Consider the following 19,190-nt stretch of genomic DNA (forward strand, 5'->3'; position numbering starts at 1 on the left):
GTATTTTGATCACATATGATTTTTGGGATCATTTGGCGAATTTTAAAGGTGTTTTGTTTATTTGCGTTCGTGTGAATTTTTATAGCCGAATTTGGGCAGAAAAGAATATCGAACTAGCTTTTTACATTCTGGATTTGATACAGATTGATTTGGGACATGAATTGAGCATTTAGGAATTTTTGTGGAATTTTTGGAAATTGTTTGGGGTAAACGGACGATTTTCAGGCGAAATATAGCTGATAAAATGAATTTTTATAAATTAATAAATCAGTAAATAAATTCCAGAAATATTTTTATAAAAATCTACATATTTTAATTGATAAGTGGTTAAATTTTTATAATTAAATGATTAACGGTTAATTAATTATGCTAATCTGAATATTAAACAAATTTTTATAAGTTCGCGACTAACGAACCTGCGGGAATATCAAAACACCAATAGTGATCAAAAATCATATTTTTGGACTAATTAAATAAAAATGAACTTTTCTATGAGAAACCTGGACAATCGGGGTGGATTGTGCGCGTTTCTTCTTAAATCAAACTGAATAAACAGAAACGGGCCCCATGGCTAATCCGGGACCCCAGTATGTGATCCTTCTTTATAATTTAATCATTTTATTAACCAATACATTTACCCAAGCTTATTTTCCCATAACTGTTTTCTGAACGCGTAAACGAACACTTGGCCCAGTTGGGAAAACGAGAATCTGAGCTAAGTTCAGTTTTAAGTATTAGACATTGAACAACATCACAACCTAAGCCTATTGCCACTTTCTGGGCGTTCCAGCTACACCCAGATTAGTTATACAGCCCAGTTTAGTATTGAGATTATAATAATATTAAAATATTAATATTATTACAATATTGATTATAGGGACTACTGATAGCATACCAAACGAACCACGAGCTGATACATTACTGATTATCGACTAAACCGTGAGTTTCATGACCCCACTTTTAAACTGTTTTACGAACTTTTGGGGTGAAAAGCATCTTTGATTACATATACATACCTGAAACATGTACTGATGCGAATTATCTAAGTGCTAACACACGAAAGTCCCCACGATCAAAGTGATTAACTTCGAGCCGGTGGCTTGTGAATAGTACTATTGGTTTGACAAACCCAAACGGAATCGGCCTGGTTGTCGTGTCACATAGCGCCGTTTGCACATGACCATATTTATACAAATAGGCTATGTAGTGTTAGACATAGCTACCGGGGCATGTTGTGGGCGGAAAGGGGCCACAGTGGTTGATGGAGCGTGGGAAATGGATGCACGCAGCACATACAGTCAAGGCTTCACTGTAGCTTAGCATAATTACATCATTTACATACATACGTACTTATTTCATGATTACAAGTGTTGACTTGTGAATACTCATTACTGTTTTCTTGAAACTCGTGAAACTCACCAACTCTAGTAGTTGACCCGTTTTAAACTGCTTTTCAGGTGTACGTAAATCGGAATGATTTGGTGATCTGTCACTTGCCTGAAGTGTGTGGTTGATGCTATGTGAATAGAAGCAAAGACGTTAGTAGTAAGAACGTTTAGTTAACGAACTAGTTTTGTTTGTACCACCTAGACTGTAAAACAATGATAGAACGAAGAAATGTAATATAATGTAAATTAGTTTGAAATGTTATTTTATAAACAATGTGTTGATACCAGAGGTGTCTGTTACATTCCCGTTTTACGCTTCCGCATTGTGCTAGTCGGGGTGTGATAGAAATGCCCATCCGCAACTTTCCGTAAACATTGTTTAACGTTAGCGCACAACCCGGAACTGCCAGACTCGGGGACAAACGTATCACTCCCCAAAGCACCCCCTAAGGGTTGGTCAAAAAACGATAATATAAGGTCAAGGAAACCGTCACTATCACCCCAGGCTGCCAGCGCCCGCTGAATACTATGGCATTGCAAAGACTTCCTACTACCAGATCTGCGCTCCTGCCGAGTAGACGTTCTGAAAACCCGTAAGGTGCAACGTGGTAACAACAAAGTTTCACCCACGCCTCAATAGACTCTGGCATAGCCGCCACTTTACCTAGAGCAGCCCCTAAGGCTTGGGAAAAAGGCATACGACAACTATGAGGAATGCTTTTAACAGTCGTGATAGGGAGAGCGAATACACGGTCAAGGAGGGCTACATCCACCCCCACCCTTCCCGCCGTTACAGCTTCCCCCTTGACATGCGGCTTAGCAATCCCCACTATAAACTCTTCCACATCTCCCGCGTCCCACTTGAACCAGACTGTCTCGCCATCATGATGGCACCCCTGACGGAAAGCATATAACTCCATACACACCCCACACACCCATTGGCGCGAGACCTTTAAAGCCCCACCAACAGAAACAAACAAGTCCAAATCCGTGGAAACAGCCTCCCGCAAGGTCTCTTTCTAGTCATCCGATGACAAATGGAGTCGCTTAATATGCACGACCAATCGCACCTCCTTAGACCCCGGTGATCCATCTGGGTAACAGTGAAAACCTCTAAATGGACACGGCCAAACACCCTCATCAATAGCCCCGGTCATACCACCTCCTCCTAACAAAACATCCCGAAAACCACTAATCCCACTCGACCTCAAAACCCCAAAAATCAAACTCCGATTAGATGACCAAGAAAGTCAACGAACCATAGAAAAAAGAAACAACTTTGGGGTTCTATAACCAAGAAAGTCTAGGAACCCAATTGGGGAAAAACACCCCAAAGAATCACATGAGAAATGGTTGAAACCGAGCTATGTTCTTGACCAGATTATGTTTTTGAGGCATATCATCGAACAGTTGGCGGGCGCAAATCCACAAACTTTGATTAATATTAAAGTTGAAAATGAGTCTTATAGTTTGAGAGGGAATATTGTTTTTAATGATATTTTAGAATCAAGATCAATAAGAATAAGCATCCTCAATTAATATCTAGACGCAACCTCGGCCCGGCCTCTCTGTCTACAATCCATTGGTTATATTGTGATGTCATTGAATGCACAAATTTGAGAAAGTAACACATAAATTGTACCAGGTGAACCTATTGCCAAACTTACTTGCTTACTTATAAACAAGAAACAGGTTTAAGTGTATTTTGAAATTTAACACCGACACGTATATATGCACGTATAGGTTCCTAATTTATAAACCGATTCATAATTAACAAGTTCTAACAAAAACACACTTTTAACATAATTATACAAACATAACTCTAAATTTTAACTTGGGATGGATTAAATCTAACACTTCTAACGGCTTCTTTGAAATGCACTTCAACATCTTATATCTTATTCTTTTTCTTTTTCTTTTTCTTATGCAATATAAATTTTCATGGCTCCTTATTGTTTTTCATATTTCTTTTTTCTACATTAATTTCCTTTTCCTTACTTTTTCTTGCATTCCTCCGTCTAATCAGGCCTTTTCTTGTGGCACTAATCTCCTCGAGTCGTTGGAGCACTTCATCTACTTTTGGTCTATCCTCAGGTGAGGCGCAGGTACAATTCATAGCTAGTTGTAGTATACAAAGTAATTCCGCATTATTGATGGCTGCATACATGATTTCAGCATCAAATAGTTCCTCGCTCCACTGTTCCTTCGGAAGTGATCTCACCCAGTTAAGCATATTAGAACCATGCTTTTCTGAATTGGTTGATTTTCTAGTTAAGAGTTCAAAAATTATCAATCCCAGGCTATACACATCTGTTTCCATGCTAGCATTTTTGAAATACAAGAGTCCGGGTGCACGATTATAACCAGAATCTGGTCTGGCATTGATTCTAAGCCAGGAAAGGCCAATGTCTATGATAAAGAGATTGTAATCTCTATCCAGCAACACATTTCCTGATGTGAGGTTCCCATCAGTCATTTGTTCCATTGTGTGCAGGTGGACTAGGCCTCTTGTGACGCCAACAATAATTTTCTTCCTGGTTGGCCATCTGATGGCAGTTTTAGGCCTTCTAGCTGCTGAAGACACACAAAAAGAATCAAGATCCAATATTTTATCTGCTAGTTTAAAATACAAAAGAGTTTTCAAGTAAACTAACTGTTCAGGAATGATGCAAGGGTCTTGTTTTCGCTACTAGTATAGATAAGAAGTGCCTCACTTTTGTGATTGTAAAATGCCTGAAGAAACATAATATTCTAGTGGAAAACTTTTCCATGGATAGAAACATGTGTCTCAAAAGTTTTATTGAAAAACTTTTTAAACAATCGTTTAACAACAAGGTGATGACCATCATCCAACATAACTCGATATATTGAAGAGCATCCAGTCCTGCTTATATTTTCAGCAGGTGCACGTAGCAAGTCGACCATTGTAAAAAGAGATGAAACATCAAAGAGAATTAGTGGAACAAAATCATCTTGCTTCTGTTTCAAATTTTCAACATCTACAGGAACTGGTGTGTTAAGCAATTCAATATCTTCCTCAGTGGATTCGCTGTCACTTCCAGCATCTACCAATGTCCAAGAGTTGCACTTCATATAACCGTTGCACCCAAATAGTGATCTTACCTTTTTGACAAATGTTGTGTTTGAATTCAAATTGTCCATCCTCTCTTGTAGTGATAGTATAAAGCCAAGTTTTGCAACAACCTCAACCATGGTAGGACGTAATTTTGATTCATCATGTAAACAAGATATTATTATGCGTGTAAACTCCTTTACGCAATTAAGTGATATTTGTCCTCGAATTCTAGGGTCAATAATCTGATTTGGCTTTCCCTTTCTAATAAAATCAAGAGCCCTGGCTGCTAAACCCCATTGCTCTTCTTCAAGAGTTGAATCTACCGCATGCCTCCCACACAGCACTTCCAACAGTATAACTCCAAAGGCATAGACATCCGATTTTCTGGTAATTTTCCTGTATAGAAATAGGCTGGATCAAGATAACTAAACGTCCCTTTGACTTGGGTACTAACACAACTATGTGCTTGGTTTGTTGGGCTTGTTTTGGCTAGACCAAAATCTGAAATCTTTGCTCTATAGTTCTCATCCAACAAAATGTTTGAGGTCTTTACATCTCCGTGTATCACTCCATGTTGCGTGCTTGTTCCTGTGTGAAGGTAATTCAGCCCATGAGCAGCGTCTATGCATATTCTGAGTCGTTGTGTAACACCCCGTAACCGCAGCGGAAACGTACACGGGATGCAACCGACACATCTGATATCAACAGCATTGCTTATAAAGAAAATACCACTACATTAATTTATAACATATTACATTGTTGCGAGTTGCGTTACTGTCTAGGTGTTACACACATATATTACCAATAAGACATTAATATATATTCATTACAAAATACAGAGCAGCAAGCTTCCAACAGGTAGCACAGATAGTTAAGCACATATCAATCATTCCAACCTGGGCATACCTAGAAAGCATGTAAAGAAAATGGGTCAACTACGAATAGTTGGTGAGTTTCACTAATTTAAATAAACCATAGATCAGTATAAAAATCATACGTTAATGATGAAATTATGCTAAGCCCGTTAATGAAAACTCTATTAACCCAAAAACACATTAAACTACCCCTGGGGACACTGTTAACCCAGAACATATCCATTAACCCCTGGGGACACTGTTAACCCAGTACATATCAAATAACCCCTGGGGACACTGTTAACCCAGTACATATCAATAACCCCTGGGGACACTGTTAACCCAGTACATATCAATAACCCCTGGGGACACTGTTAACCCAGCGCATATCAAATACCCTCTGGGGACACTGTTAACCCAGAACCATATCCAATAACCTCTGGGGACACTGTTAACCCAGAAACATATCCAATACCCTCTGGGAACACTGTTAACCCAGAAATATATCCAATAACCCTCTGGGAACTAAGTTACCCCAGAACAATTCCACCCGATAAACAAATTTTCTATTCTATGCATCATACCATATATATATATAAAAATATACAAGTGTTTCCATACGATCGGTATGTACTTAGATAATTTAACACAATCATGCTTTCCGCCCCGGGAAAATATTTAAAACAGTTCATTAAAAGGGGCTCGTGAAAACTCACCTTTTTGTGAGTCTGTGGGTAATACAATGAACAGCTACGTGCCTGGATCTGTAATATAATATCTAGTCGTCACTATATAATTCCCATAAACTAAATCCGTATTAATCGGTACATCTGGGAACATTGTTAACCCAGTACTGTATTCGATCCGGGGACAATGTTAACCCCGTGACACTCCTAAGGACTCAGATTGTGCCATTACTTAGAGTCGGACGGTCAAAATTATCATTTTTATGTTTTCCTTGATTTGCGTGCCTAGCACGGTTATCCGTTTTTAGGTTTCAAAAATGAGTTTGGCCACACCCGACCCATAAATGGTGTTTGAATGCTATTTTAGTTAAAGTGGTGAAATTAGAGCTCGGTTTGACACCCCGTTTGGCCGCGGGGCCCGTTTCCGTCATTTAGGTGCCGGAAACAGTAAAATCGGGTAAAATTACCCAAATCATCCGAATTATTTTCGGATGATTTATTTTTACTTATTTTACTTAGTTTTATGAAAATGGTTCATTTTCAGGTTTTTATATACCAGTCAGCTCGCTTATGCGAGTTTTGCCGGTTTACACGTTTTAAGCTTTAAATATTTGTTTTTATGTTCATTTTAGCACAAATAATTACCCGTTTAGTCTCGGGTCTTGAAATTTTGCACAAAACTTATTTTGACAGAAAGAAAATTTTACAAAATTTTCCAGATTTATTTTCCTATATTTACATTTATTTATCTATTTTTAAACCTTTTTAATACACTAAATATGTCAAAAATACCAAAACACTTTAGAAAAATCCCAAATTTTTCTGGGATGATCCTTGCCATCCTCATAACTCCCTGGAATTTTTCCAGAATTTAAAACTCATTTTTCAAGCCATTTTCACCCAAAACCGAGCTAGAAAGCCCTAGAACTCGTTTTACCGAAAAGCCTACTTAGACTTTTCCAACTGAGCTCAAATTTTGTGGGTGACTTTTATTTGTTATTAAAAGCTTATCTTAAATTTTCCAGAATTTTTCATCAAGTTTAGCTATTTTTCACTATTTTTGGCCAAAACCGAGCATTAAATCCACCAAATATTCATCTTTTATCCAAAAATTACCAAAAATTCACAGATCTCATATTTTCATGTGTAGATCATCTCTGTGAAATTTCGTGACCCGACTCTAAGCTTGCTACAATCTGTCCAAATTTCATAACCACACGAAAACCGAACTATCTTGTGTTTTCTAGCTTTAGATCGCAAGGATCTCGGTTTCTAGCCTTTGCTAGCCGCTAGATACAACACTTACAAGCACAATAACACTATACCAAGCAAACTATACCAACAATCAAACCATTTCTTTCAAAGTGTCGGTTTTTAAGTAAAAACAAAGGTTTTAACCGTAAAAATCCGTTCTCGACTCTTTTTACTCATTTCTTGGACCAAGATCCCTTGTATAACATGTATACATCTCTTGATCATACAAGAGTCGGTTTCATCTCGGGTTTTCACCCGTCTTTCACATGGAAAACTCATTTACAAATATTCTAACCATAAAATTTTGTTATTGACACTTTTAACTCATTTCTTGGATCAAGATCCCGTGTATATCTTGTATACATCACTTGATCTAGCAAGGATCGGTTCCATCTCGGGTTTTCACCCATAATTCACTTGGAGCCTCTTGTTCTTGCAAACACTCAAAATAAAGAATTCAACACCAAAGATCATGCATTATAACATGTTTATACCTTGTGTTCTTGATTAGAAGAGATGGATTTGATGAACACTTGAAAGTATGAAAGGATTTGAGAGAGTTTTTATGTGAAATGTGTTGTAAAAAAAAGAAAATGAAATGAATGATAATATCAAAGGACCGATCGGTCCAATATGGTGGATGGGGGTAGGCCCCACAAATCCATTCTAAGCCACATATTCGGATTACGCAATCCGGATAATGTTGTGGATAATCTAGCTCAGTTCGTTTCTCGTTTAAACTCGTAATTCGGCTTAAAACGAGCCTAAAATGGTCGTTTTTCGGGTTAAAATGAAATTTACATAAAACTGATTTAAAAACTTTAAAAACTTAACCCATGACATTAAAACATCATATTATTAATAATTACGCATCTTTTTCGGCTTGATTGATCGTCTCTTGCTTGGTTTGGTGTTAAAGGTTTCGTTTAGCGTACCGACGTACCATTAAATCGAAATCCTTTTTCTGTGCTATAATTTACTTATCCCGAAGCATTAATACTTCGTAAATATCACTAAACATTATATACTTCGTCTATAATGTAATTCCCGATTCGTTCGGGTTTCAATAATCGTTCATTGGTTAATTGTAATTCCAATACGAATCACTATATAATCGAGTATGATTCGTACTATGAATCATATATATTCGTATATACGTACTATAACTCATATAATCAATATTTAAATGACACGTAAATAGTATATACCGGCTAGGGTATACCTGGATTTGCCGGAATCGTTACATTCTCCCCCGGTTATAAAAATTTCGTCCTCGAAATTTTACGCGTCAACTACTTCCTTTTGAGGAAATAGGTGGGGGTATTTCTTCCGAAATTCATCCTTTCGTTCCCAAGTAAATTCTAGGCCTCGTTGTGAATTCCATCTAACTTTGACCAACGAGATCTTATTGTGTCTAAGTTGCTTGATCTTACCGTCCACTATTTCAATGGGCTCCTCTACGAAGTTGAGCTTATCATTTATTTGAACACCCTCTAAGGGTAACACCGATGTCTCCTCCGCCAGACATCTTTTCAAATTTGACACATGAAACACGTTATGAACTGCACTTAGTTCCTCAGACAGTTCTAGTCTGTAAGCTACCGGACCGATCTTTGCAGTAATAATGAATGGTCCAATATATCTAGGGGCCAACTTCCCCGCCTTTCCAAATCTGACCACTCCTTTCCAGGGTGATACTTTCAGATATACTTTTTCACCCTTCTCAAATGACAACGGTTTCCGACGGGTATCGGCATAACTCTTCTGCCGATCCCGCGCGGCTTTCAGGTTGTTCTTAATTCCAAGAATCTTGCTGGTCGTCTCCTGGACCAGATCCGATCTAATGACCTGCGAGTCACCCACTTCAGACCAGCAAAGTGGTGATCGGCACTTCCGTCCATACAATGCTTCATAAGGTGCTGCCTTTATACTGCTATGGTAGCTGTTATTATAGGAAAATTCAACGAGTGGGAGATGTTGATCCCAATTTCCCTTAAAGTCCAGTACGCAAGCACGAGGCAAATCCTCCAAAGTCTGAATGGTCCTCTCAGACTGGCCATCGGTCTGAGGGTGGTAAGCTGTGCTTAGGTCAATACGTGTTCCCAACGCTTCTTGGACAGCTTGCCAAAGTTTGGAGGTGAAATGGCTATCCCTATCGGAGATGATCGAGATGGGGATGCCATGACGAGACACTATTTCATTTATATAAATTTGCGCAAGTCTCTCGGTGTTATAATTATTTCTAATTGGAATAAAATGTGCCGATTTGGTTAATCGATCCACGATTACCCAAATTGCATCATGACCTCGGGGCGTCTTGGGGAGATGCGTCACAAAATCTATTGTGATCTGTTCCCACTTCCACTCCGGAATTTCCGGTTGTTGTAACATTCCCGAAGGTTTCTGGTGCTCCGCCTTAACCCTCGCACACGTTGTACACTTGCCGACGTATGTGGCTATATCCTTTTTCATACCTGGCCACCAGTAAAATTCTTTCACATCCTGGTACATTTTATCAGATCCCGGATGTATGGAATATTTCGACTTATGCGCTTCGTCCATGATTAATTCACGAAGGTCATGGAGGGTCGGGATCCAAATCCGATTTTTGAAATAGAGAATTTCGTCCACACGCTGTTCGAAATTCTTCTCATTCCCGTAAAGTCCTTCTTTATCCAATTGGTCCTCTTTCAACGCCTCGCGTTGAGCGACTCGAATCAAATCCGAAAGGTTTGACTGGACTATCATTCCCAACGCCCGCACTCGCAATGGTTTAACCCGATCCTTCCTACTCAAGGCATCGGCTACGACGTTAGCCTTGCCGGGGTGATATCGAATGTCACAGTCATAGTCACTCAGCAACTCGACCCATCTTCGTTGCCTCATATTCAGTTCTTTCTGATCGAATATGTGTTGCAAACTTTTATGATCAGTGAATATGGTGCACTTTGTACCGTAGAGGTAGTGTCTCCAGATTTTAAGTGCAAAGATGACTGCTCCCAGTTCCAAGTCATGAGTAGTGTAGTTTTTCTCATGAACTTTCAACTGTCAAGACGCATAGGCTATGACCTTTTTATTTTGCATCAACACGCATCCTAACCCTTTACGGGATGCGTCACAATATACAACAAATCCATCGTCTCCGTCGGGGAGACTTAAGATTGGCGCTTGGCACAACCTTTGCTTTAGCGTTTGAAACACCGTTTCCTGCTCTTCACCCCATTCATATTTCCGATCCTTTTGAGTCAGGAGGGTTAAAGGTTGGGCGATGCTGGAAAAGTTCTCTATAAATCGACGATAGTATCCAGCTAAGCCTAAGAATTGGCGGATTTCCTTCGGAGATTTAGGCGCTTGCCAATCCTTAATTGCTTCAACTTTACTCGGATCAACGTGTATTCCTTGGTGGTTTATAACGTGACCGAGGAATTGCACCTCTTGTAACCAGAAGTTACACTTGGAGAATTTTGCATACAACTTCTCCTGATCCAAAAGCTCCAAAATTAACCTCAAATGTCGCTCATGTTCTTCTTTACTTTTTGAATATATCAAAATATCGTCAATAAATATAATGACGAATTTGTCGAGGTAGGGTTTACAGACTCGGTTCATGAGATCCATGAACACCGCTGGCGCATTTGTTAGCCCAAAAGGCATAACTAGAAATTCGTAGTGGCCGTAGCGAGTCCGAAACGCGGTTTTCGGGATATCCTCCTCTTGAATTCTAACTTGGTGGTATCCCGATCTAAGATCAATTTTTGAGAAATAGCTCGCACCTTGTAGTTGGTCGAACAAATCATCGATTCGGGGAAGAGGATACCTATTTTTGATGGTTAACTTGTTCAATTCCCTGTAGTCAATGCACATTCGAAGGCTTCCGTCCTTCTTTTTCACAAATAGTACGGGTGCACCCCACGGGGAATAGCTGGGACGTATAAATCCCTTATCCAACAATTCCTGCAACAGGTTGGATAATTCTTGCATCTCGGACGGTGCAAGTCTGTAAGGGGCCTTAGCAACAGGGCCGGCTTGAGGTAATAAGTCGATTCTGAAATCGACTTGTCGGGTTGGCGGTAATCCAGGAAGTTCTTCTGGGAAAACTTGTGGAAATTCGTGTACCACGGGAATATCGTCCACTCGTTTTTCCTCAGAATCAGTGGCCGTCAGGCTCGCTAGATACGCCACACATCCCTGACGCATATATTTTAGCGCCTTGAGGTGAGATATAAATGGCATCATATTGCCCGACTTATCACCCTGCACTAATACTTCTTCGTCATCCGACACCCGGATTTTGACGAGTTTCTTTTCACAATTTATCTCTACCTTGTTGCGTGCTAACCAATCCATTCCCATTATCACATCAAAACTACCCAGTTCTACAGGTAACAAGTCAATCAGGAAGGATTGTTGGTTTAGAATAAAAGGACAATTCCGAACAATTTGATTGACTATCATGGTCTTACCGTTAGCAACTTCTACGGTATAGGGTTCTATGGATTCACTAACCGGCATGTTTGCTAATGACAGGAATTTAACGGAGACGAAACTTCTATCAGCACCCGTATCAAATAATACAGAAGCGTAATGGTCAGAAACAAGGAATGTACCTGTCACTACGCTGGGGTCCTGACGTGCTTCGCTCGCCCCTATCACGAAAGCTCGGCTTCTCGCCGGGTTGGACGACGATGCCTGACCCGCGGGTTGCCGCCCATTTCTTCCTTGATTCAGCTTCGGACAGTTTTTCTTGAAGTGATCTGTGCTACCGCATTCGTAGCAAGCACGGCTGGTGGTCACCAATTGGTTTCCTTGGGGGTTTTGCTGTTGGGTTGGTTGGTTCCTAAATGATTGCGCACGGATAGGTTGCGGTTGACGGTTCAGGTTGTTCAAGTTTGTCCTACAACTAGGTGCGTAGTGCCCAATCCTGCCACACCGGTGGCACACCACTTCTTTGCACACGCCACCATGGTGGTAACCACATTTCCCACATTTAGGAAACGTTCCCCTCTGCGGTTCTTGCCTTCCGCCCGAACTAGTCATGGCGTAGTTCTGGGCAGTGGGTCTAGCACGTTTACCTTGTTGCTTCTCCCGGATCCTATTGTCATACGTACCTCGCTTTCCTCCAGCCGACTCTCCTGTCGCCTTTAGCGATCCACTCCTTAAGAAATCATACGTGACAATACCAGCCTGTGTCACTGCACCCTCATACGTCTGGTGTCCTCCCGCGTTAACTATACTCCTCACTACTGGAGCAAGTCCCCAAATATAACGTTCCACCCTCTTTGACTCTGGGGTGACCAACCACGGCACTAATCGTGACAGTTCATTAAACCGGTTGGTATATCCCAAGTGGTCCGCCCCATGCATCTCTAGGTTCCACAACTCATGTTCCAGTTTCTGCAATTCATTCTTTGGGCAGAAATGTTTCAAAACAAGATCCTTAAGCTCTGCCCAGGTCATGCGGTTTGTCGCCGCCTGACCTCGAGTCTGTACTATGGTGTTCCACCATGTCAAAGCATGGTCTGTGAACGTACAGGTGGCGTACTTAACGACACAATCCTCGGGACAGTTGCTGATATTCACCACTGATTCTATTTTCTCTATCCATTTCACTAACCCATTCGGTCCTTCCGACCCGTTAAACTCTAAAGGCTTGCATAACATAAAGTCCTTGATTGAACAACCCCTGGATGGTCCAGTGCGGTTGGTCTCTACGGTAGGTATAGGGCCATTACTGTCTGTAGCGACCACCTTAGGCGGTGCGTCATTACTCGGAATCGTGTTATCAGTAGGTGGAGGATTAGCATTATGTTCCCCGCCATTATTTATGGGCGTTTGATTGCTCGGAGGGGTTGGATTGGTTGAGTTATTAATACTGGCGGCGATGCGCGATACTATATCCGGTATCGCCGCCTCCAACTGTTGAGCAATCAAACGGCTCACACCTACTTCCGATATTTTCGTGGATCGTTTCGGTGCCATTCTACACAATCATCAAAGAAATATATATAATCAATACCATCTCAAAACATAAAACACAATACATATTTCATTCATTAGTAAACATTGATTCATATTACACAAACATCAGTTTACATACTTTCAGTCAACATTACATAACTAGTTTTATTACAAGGCCCTATGTCGGTATCATCTCGACATAACCCGTAAAAGGGTCAGTGCTTGAATGATACCCAAAAGTATCTATAGTGATATGCCCTACAAGAGACCCACCCTAGGGGCCAGTGGTTGTATCATAACTAACCAAGATTCACTCCGTGTTAGTATCACCACTAACTACTTACACAGAGTATCAAAAAGAAAATGGTCCCTGACTAACCCCATCCAAACATAACTACTAAACACGGTGGTATGCCCACCACATCATCACTGCCACCAACGCCACCACTACTGCCACCACCCCCCGGAGCCACGCCTCTAACCGCTGAACCATCATTAGGGAGTACGAGCTCTCCCTGGTCAACCGGTCGATTGCATACTGGCAATCCAGTATGCGGTCACCAAGGTACACTCGTCTCTGTACCCCCACGGTCAGGGCGGCTGAGTGCTCATTTACTTGCTCTGTGAGCACTCGTAGCCAGGCCACCGCCTCCCGTTCCTGTCTGGGAAGGCCCCAGACAGGTAGAGCCATCGGCTCGGGCTGGGATGAGGACTCTCCCCGACGAGTAGCAGGTCGGGGTGGGGGAGAGGTCGGTGGGACACGCGGAATGCTGATCCGCGCCGTAAGGCGGGGACCAAATCCCGGAGGGACAGAGGTGGCCTGCGGTGCGAGGGGAGTAGGGGATCTGACGATCCGGGCCGGGGAGGACTGACTCGAGCTCCTGTGACTCGCCTCGCTAGGCTCGGAGACGGATGACACGTGTAAGCTCCCGGAGTTTCCGGGGCTAACCTCCTCCGGATCCTCCTCTACAGATAAGCTATGCGGGCTTGACATTTTTTACCTGCACACAAGTTAACAAGCATATAGTTCTTTTCATAGTGTAATTCATAATCAAATTAATACATACTTATTTATACAACTTTACCACATAATATATTATCATATATTTACACATATGTTGCCAATTTTACCTATTTAAGTCCCCCGTGACTTCCCCTGAATTCCCTCGTGCAGACAAGTCTGTTATTATGTTCCGGACCATAATAACCCACTTGTCCATCCAAGTTCATCCCGATCTCGTCACAATATATTATTAGTTGATATTCAGATCCTATAATACTTGAGCTACTGGTTATATTTTAGGTATCTCTTTCAGACATCCTAATTCTTTATAACCAATGGCTCTGATACCAAGTTCTGTAACACCCCGTAACCGCAGCGGAAACGTACACGGGATGCAACAGACACATCTGATATCAACAGCATTGCTTATAAAGAAAATACCACTACATTAATTTATAACATATTACATTGTTGCGAGTTGCGTTACTGTCTAGGTGTTACACACATATATTACCAATAAGACATTAATATATATTCATTACAAAATACAGAGCAGCAAGCTTCCAACAGGTAGCACAGATAGTTAAGCACATATCAATCATTCCAACCTGGGCATACCTAGAAAGCATGTAAAGAAAACGGGTCAACTACGAATAGTTGGTGAGTTTCACTAATTTAAATAAACCATAGATCAGTATAAAAATCATACGTTAATGATGAAATTATGCTAAGCCCGTTAATGAAAACTCTATTAACCCAAAAACACATTAAACGACCCCTGGGGACACTGTTAACCCAGAACATATCCATTAACCCCTGGGGACACTGTTAACCCAGTACATATCAAATAACCCCTGGGGACACTGTTAACCCAGTACATATCAATAACCCCTGGGGACACTGTTAACCCAGTACATATCAATAACCCCTGGGGACACTGTTAACCCATCGCATATCAAATACCCTCTGGGGACACTGTTAACCCAGAACCATATCCAATAACCTCTGGGGACACTGTTAACCCAGAAACATATCCAATACCCTCTGGGAACACTGTTAACCCAGAAATATATCCAATAACCCTCTTGGAACTAAGTTACCCCAGAACAATTCCACCCGATAAACAAATTTTCTATTTTATGCATCATACCATATATATATATAAAAATATACAAGTGTTTCCATACGATCGGTATGTACTTAGATAATTTAACACAATCATGCTTTCCGCCCCGGGAAAATATTTAAAACAGTTCATTAAAAGGGGCTCGTGAAAACTCACCTTTTTGTGAGTCTGTGGGTAATACAATGAACAGCTACGTGCCTGGATCTGTAATATAATATCTAGTCGTCACTATATAATTCCCATAAACTAAATCCGTATTAATCGGTACATCTGGGAACATTGTTAACCCAGTACTGTATTCGATCCGGGGACAATGTTAACCCCGTGACACTCCTAAGGACTCAGATTGTGCCATTACTTAGAGTCGGACGGTCAAAATTATCATTTTTATGTTTTCCTTGATTTGCGTGCCTAGCACGGTTATCCGTTTTTAGGTTTCAAAAATGAGTTTGGCCACACCCGACCCATAAATGGTGTTTGAATGCTATTTTAGTTAAAGTGGTGAAATTAGAGCTCGGTTTGACACCCCGTTTGGCCGCGGGGCCCGTTTCCGTCATTTAGGTGCCGGAAACAGTAAAATCGGGTAAAATTACCCAAATCATCCGAATTATTTTCGGATGATTTATTTTTACTTATTTTACTTAGTTTTATGAAAATGATTCATTTTTAGGTTTTTATATACCAGTCAGCTCGCTTATGCGAGTTTTGCCGGTTTACACGTTTTAAGCTTTAAATATTTGTTTTTATGTTCATTTTAGCACAAACAATTACCCGTTTAGTCTCGGGTCTTGAAATTTTGCACAAAACCTATTTTGACAGAAAGAAAATTTTACAAAATTTTCCAGATTTATTTTCCTATATTTACATTTATTTATCTATTTTTAAACCTTTTTAATACACTAAATATGTCAAAAATACCAAAACACTTTAGAAAAATCCCAAATTTTTCTGGGATGATCCTTGCTATCCTCATAACTCCCTGGAATTTTTCCAGAATTTAAAACTCATTTTTCAAGCCATTTTCACCCAAAACCGAGCTAGAAAGCCCTAGAACTCGTTTTACCGAAAAGCCTACTTAGACTTTTCCAACTGAGCTCAAATTTTGTGGGTGACTTTTATATGTTATGAAAAGCTTATCTTAAATTTTCCAGAATTTTTCATCAAGTTTAGCTATTTTTCACTATTTTGGCCAAAACCGAGCATTAAATCCACCAAATATTCATCTTTTATCCAAATATTACCAAAAATTCACAGATCTCATATTTTCATGTGTAGATCATCTTTGTGAAATTTCGTGACCCGACTCTAAGCGTGCTACAATCTGTCCAAATTTCATAACCACACGAAAACCGAACTATCTTGTGTTTTCTAGCTTTAGATCGCAAGGATCTCGGTTTCTAGCCTTTGCTAGCCGCTAGATACAACACTTACAAGCACAATAACACTATACCAAGCAAACTATACCAACAATCAAACCATTTCTTTCAAAGTGTCGGTTTTTAAGTAAAAACAAAGGTTTTAACCGTAAAAATCCGTTCTCGACTCTTTTTACTTATTTCTTGGACCAAGATCCCTTGTATAACATGTATACATCTCTTGATCATGCAAGAGTCGGTTTCATCTCGGGTTTTCACCCGTCTTTCACATGGAAAACTCATTTACAAATATTCTAACCATAAAATTTTGTTATTGACACTTTTAACTCGTTTCTTGGATCAAGATCCCGTGTATATCTTGTATACATCACTTGATCTAGCAAGGATCGGTTCCATCTCGGGTTTTCACCCATAATTCACTTGGAGCCTCTTGTTCTTGCAAACACTCAAAATAAAGAATTCAACACCAAAGATCATGCATTATAACATGTTTATACCTTGTGTTCTTGATTAGAAGAGATGGATTTGATGAACACTTGAAAGTATGAAAGGATTTGAGAGAGTTTTTATGTGAAATGTGTTGTAAAAAAAAGAAAATGAAATGAATGATAATATCAAAGGACCGATCGGTCCAATATGGTGGATGGGGGTGGGCCCCACAAATCCATTCTAAGCCACATATTCGGATTACGCAATCCGGATAATGTTGTGGATAATCTGGCTCAGTTCGTTTCTCGTTTAAACTCGTAATTCGGCTTAAAACGAGCCTAAAATGGTCGTTTTTCGGGTTAAAATGAAATTTACATAAAACTGATTTAAAAACTTTAAAAACTTAACCCATGACATTAAAACATCATATTATTAATAATTACGCATCTTTTTCGGCTTGATTGATCGTCTCTTGCTTGGTTTGGTGTTAAAGGTTTCGTTTAGCGTACCGACGTACCATTAAATCGAAATCCTTTTTCTGTGCTATAATTTACTTATCCCGAAGCATTAATACTTCGTAAATATCACTAAACATTATATACTTCGTCTATAATGTAATTCCCGATTCGTTCGGGTTTCAATAATCGTTCATTGGTTAATTGTAATTCCAATACGAATCACTATATAATCGAGTATGATTCGTACTATGAATCATATATACTCGTATATACGTACTATAACTCATATAATCAATATTTAAATGACACGTAAATAGTATATACCGGCTAGGGTATACCTGGATTTGCCGGAATCGTTACACGTTGTAACCAAGATGGAGAGTATTCAGCCTTGTGAAGTTGATCTTCAAGGGTGCCATGCTTCATGTACTCATAAAAAAGTACCATTTCTTGTTTTTCGTTGCAATAACCAATTAAAGAAACTAAGTTACAGTGATGGAGTTTACCGAGCATCTCTACTTCAGCCCAGAACTCTGGTGCTCCTTGGCTGGATAATAAATTTAGCCGCTTCATTGCTACAACGATAGTTTCAAACCAATGATAAATTGTACACTTTTAAACCTTTCCAAATAACCCATGGCCAATTACTAATTTGTCATTGAACGCTTGTGTGGCAAACTGAATCTCACTTAGCGAAAACCGTCGACAAACTTCGTCAGAAGGTGATGTATGCGACTTATAAAAATCCAATGCTGTTCTAGGCATCATGAAACTATTCATTTTATAACTAATTTACTATGATCTTTGGGACGATGAGCATATGTTAAAACTTTTAATTAAAATGATTTCAAAGATTTTGGGTTAATGAAATCTTGAAACTACAACACTTGGAAATAATTTAAGGATAATTTGTCCACATTCAATTATTTACAGAGACACTTTCCATGGTTTTTCCTTGATGGTGTGGTTTTGTCCTTTCGTATTTTTTTTCTTCTTGTTTCTTGTGTCATGTCTTATACATCCTCTATTGAATTAGTTGTCTTCATATCGTTATCATCAATATGAGCAAAATAAATTGTATTTCATGCCATAACATCAAACTGTCATTTAAAACTATAACAATTTAAATATATCAATGTCCATAAAATATACACGGAAGCATTACTTAAGAGCTGCAATACGATTTCGTTCTAAATATTCATGAATGATAGGTCTCGACAAAAATTTTATTAAAGAAAATGGAGAGGAATCGTAAATAAAAAACAAATAAGGTTTAATAAGTCAAGAAAGAATTGATAACGGAAACACAAACGAGCACACAATATTTAGGGTAAACCTCACTTATTATTATAATCATGAAACTACTCAAAACTTGAATACAATGATCCCTCTCATAATTCAATAACCCTATCATGGCTATGTATTTATAGGGAGAACTTAATTTGGCCAACAAGTAAAGCCCAAATATAAAAGCCCAGTTGTAAAGCTATAAACCCATTACATCATTAATGAATTCCATAGGCCCAATAGGTCTAACCCGGTCACCAACACGTGATGGGCCTAATAAGATGGAAATTACCAA

General features: G+C 39.6%; 1 protein-coding gene and 1 pseudogene across 1 annotated transcript; both read right to left on the reverse strand.

Annotated features, from left to right (window-relative positions):
- Positions 1–3,327: 3,327 nt before the first annotated feature.
- On the reverse strand, positions 3,328–3,873 carry LOC143532220 (probably inactive leucine-rich repeat receptor-like protein kinase IMK2). Its single transcript, XM_077027334.1, has one exon. It carries the CDS (start codon positions 3,871–3,873, stop codon positions 3,328–3,330), a length of 546 nt encoding a protein of 181 aa, XP_076883449.1.
- Positions 3,874–4,139: 266 nt separating this feature from the next.
- Positions 4,140–18,388, reverse strand: LOC143532221 (receptor-like protein kinase FERONIA; annotated as a pseudogene).
- Positions 18,389–19,190: the final 802 nt, after the last annotated feature.

The sequence above is a fragment of the Bidens hawaiensis genome, unplaced genomic scaffold, assembly GCF_021521415.1.
Source record: "Bidens hawaiensis isolate Kalapana, Puna unplaced genomic scaffold, B.hawaiensis_p1.1 tig00009412_1, whole genome shotgun sequence".
NCBI classification, from domain to species: domain Eukaryota; kingdom Viridiplantae; phylum Streptophyta; class Magnoliopsida; order Asterales; family Asteraceae; genus Bidens; species Bidens hawaiensis.

Excerpts from the sequence above, each read along its gene's own strand:
- LOC143532220 (XM_077027334.1), bottom strand. The coding sequence starts at position 3,873 with ATGGAACAAATGACTGATGGGAACCTCACATCAGGAAATGTGTTGCTG.